The 2,619-nt window shown below is 46.1% G+C and overlaps 1 protein-coding gene across 1 annotated transcript; it reads right to left on the bottom strand.

The window, feature by feature from the left end:
* Nucleotides 1-1,976: 1,976 nt before the first annotated feature.
* Nucleotides 1,977-2,501, bottom strand: TRIM7 (tripartite motif containing 7; the record flags this gene model as incomplete). The annotated part of the gene is made up of 1 exon (XM_010085399.1): nucleotides 1,977-2,501. A coding segment is annotated over one exon (525 nt), but the record flags the coding sequence as incomplete, so codon positions are not given.
* Between the last annotated feature and the right edge of the window lie 118 nt (nucleotides 2,502-2,619).

Here is a 2,619-nt window from a genome sequence, read left to right as displayed (position 1 = left end):
AAGGAAAAAAATAAAAAGCCCATCCCAATATATATATATAGAATTATTTCTTCAAAATTAAATTCCAAGCAGGACAATCCTTCAAACCACAGTTCCGATGTTCTCCAGCTCGTTAGGCAGTTGGGAATAATAAAGAGGAGAAGATGAGCTCAGGTAGCACCTTCAGATTTTATTTTCAGCACGTGGGCTCGGAACAATCTGGGAGGTTTCAAATCCACCCGAATGGATTTTTTTTTTTTTTTCCACTTCCCTGCAGTTTGCAGAAGTAGAATTTTTTTTGTGGAAAGTACAGTACAAGTCACGGCGTAGGACGTACCGTGTCTCCTGCCTTTCTTATTCTAGGGATTATTATTTATTTCTATAATTTCTCCAGTGGCATAACTCCAGCAACGGATAGAGCTTAGAAAATTCGGGGAAAAATCCTCCCGACTCAGAAACCTTATTTGTCCGCACTTCAGTCAACAATACAGTTATTATTTTCTGAAAAAGCCACTTTGATTTGGCAAAAGCCACAGCGAACGAAAGAAGCCGCGTGTTGAACATTTGCTGTCTTGGCAAAGAGTGAGGATTTCCAGAAAACCAAAAAAAACCCCGAAAAAACCCAAAAAACCCCCAAAAAACCAAAAAAAGAAACAAAAAAAAACCCAAAAAACCCAAAAAAAACCCCAAAAAAACCAAAAAAAAAAACCAAAAAAACAAAAAAAAACCAAAAAAACCCCAAAAAAACCCGAAACCAAAACAAAAAAAAAAACAGAGGATGAAGGTAAACAGGTGATTTTGCTGCGAGCTTGAGGAAATACAAGATTCAGCACCCAGAGGCTGCATTTCCAGGGCAAAGCCCCGGAGATGATTCTGAGAACATCTTGTGCACGGAGGGGACGTCAGGAGGCGTTACACGGGAGCACGGAAATTCAGAAACACGGGTCTCGCCCACATCCAGCCGCACAAACACACCTGAGCAACGTTCACTTTCGTCGCTTCACAAATTAGAGGAGAAAAAAAAAAAATAAAAGGGAAAAAAAAAAAGAAATAAAGCACCTTTTTGCCTTTTCCAAAATAGCAGCAGAACCTCCCCTCCTGCCCGGAGGTAGCCGTGGACAGAGAACCGAAGCAATGAGACGCTCGCAACATCTTGTCAACCCCAACTTGACTCCAAGACAGGTCAGATCTTGGTGGCCGCGTGGTTGAGGTCACCCGCGGCAGCTCAGACCAGCGGCTCAACATCCCCTCCAAAAAAATAGTCTTTGGAGTAAAATATTATCCCAGAATTTAGGAGCACCAAGTAACCAGGCACCTACCAACCTTTCTTCCCAGCAGAAGCAAGAAGGGAAGAGACAAAAACTCTTGTTGGGAGCAACAGAATAATAAAATGATGGAAATTTCTCATTAAATTCCCTCCAGGAGCAAGAAAAAATTTCCAAATTAATTTGACTCAATCAAAAAGAGAGGAGCTTTGCCTATTCTGGCTTCGGATAGATGTCCGAAGTGTTCCGGTTGGCGTCACTCCCATCACCTTCACCCACTAAATATTTCATTTTCAAGTCATTGATGCTTCTGTAGGGGTGGAGGCTCCAGTCCAAAATTCCCACCAGCTCTAATATTGATCCTTAGACCCACAACAAGAAAAGAAAAATATTTGTCCCTTATCAGACTTGGAGCCACAAACCAGCTACCGGTGACGGTCTTCTTGCCGAAGAGTTGGGTTGGTTCAGAGACAGGTTTAAGAGGGTGACCACCACCTTCTGGGCGTTGCTGATGATTTCATTCGCTGTTCTCTGCTTTGAGCAGATTTGAAGATCCCCCCTTTTGTGATATTTTTTTTTTTTCCTTGGCATCCATCTATCTGCCTGCCTAAGTACCAAAAAAAACCAAGTTGCGCGGTTGATTGGAGAGTCTCTTGCGCTCATCGCCGCCGTCCAAGCGCCATCCGGTGAAGATCACGGAGCGAGTCCTCGGTGAAAGTCCACGAGATGTCCTCAGGGGCACAGTTTGATGTAAGTAACGGTGGAACAGACGGAAAAGAGAGGGAAGACCTTCTCCTGGAAGGCGACGTTGAAGGTGAAGATGTGCTGCATGTTGTCGGCGTTGTAGAAGGAAACTTCTTCCCCTTCGTAATCCAGGTACACCCGCACCTTATTGAGTTTCTGGCTGAGGCACAACGGGGTGCGTTGGGGCGAGGTGACCGCCCAGTACCGACCTCCGTTCTGTTGAACCGCCCAGATCCCTTCTTCGGGAGAAAACTGGGTCAGACCTTTCCTCCTGACGGATTCTTTGGCCACCCCAAAGGCCCAACCATCCGAGGCTCCCACCTCCACTTCCCAGTAATGTCTTCCCGACTTGAAGCCCGTGCTGGCCAGCACCCGAGAGTTGGTGTCGAATCTCTTGGGGTTGTCGGGCAGCTCCTGTTTCCTACAGCCCATCCTCACGCTCTTGAGGTCTGCGGAGAGGATGAGGAGGTGGTTGGCCGAATCGGGGTCCAGGGTCAGGTCCTCTGTTGATGACAGCAGTGAAATTTAACAATTAAAAGCCTGAGCTGGGGATGATTTTATCAGTTGCTGAACCACGTCCCACCCTCGATGACCACATCCCACCCTCGATGACCACGTCCAGCCCTCAATA

This window comes from Pterocles gutturalis, unplaced genomic scaffold (assembly GCF_000699245.1).
Source record: "Pterocles gutturalis isolate BGI_N339 unplaced genomic scaffold, ASM69924v1 scaffold46256, whole genome shotgun sequence".
Taxonomy (NCBI): Eukaryota; Metazoa; Chordata; class Aves; order Pterocliformes; family Pteroclidae; genus Pterocles; species Pterocles gutturalis.
This window is presented reverse-complemented; position numbering and strand designations above follow the sequence as displayed.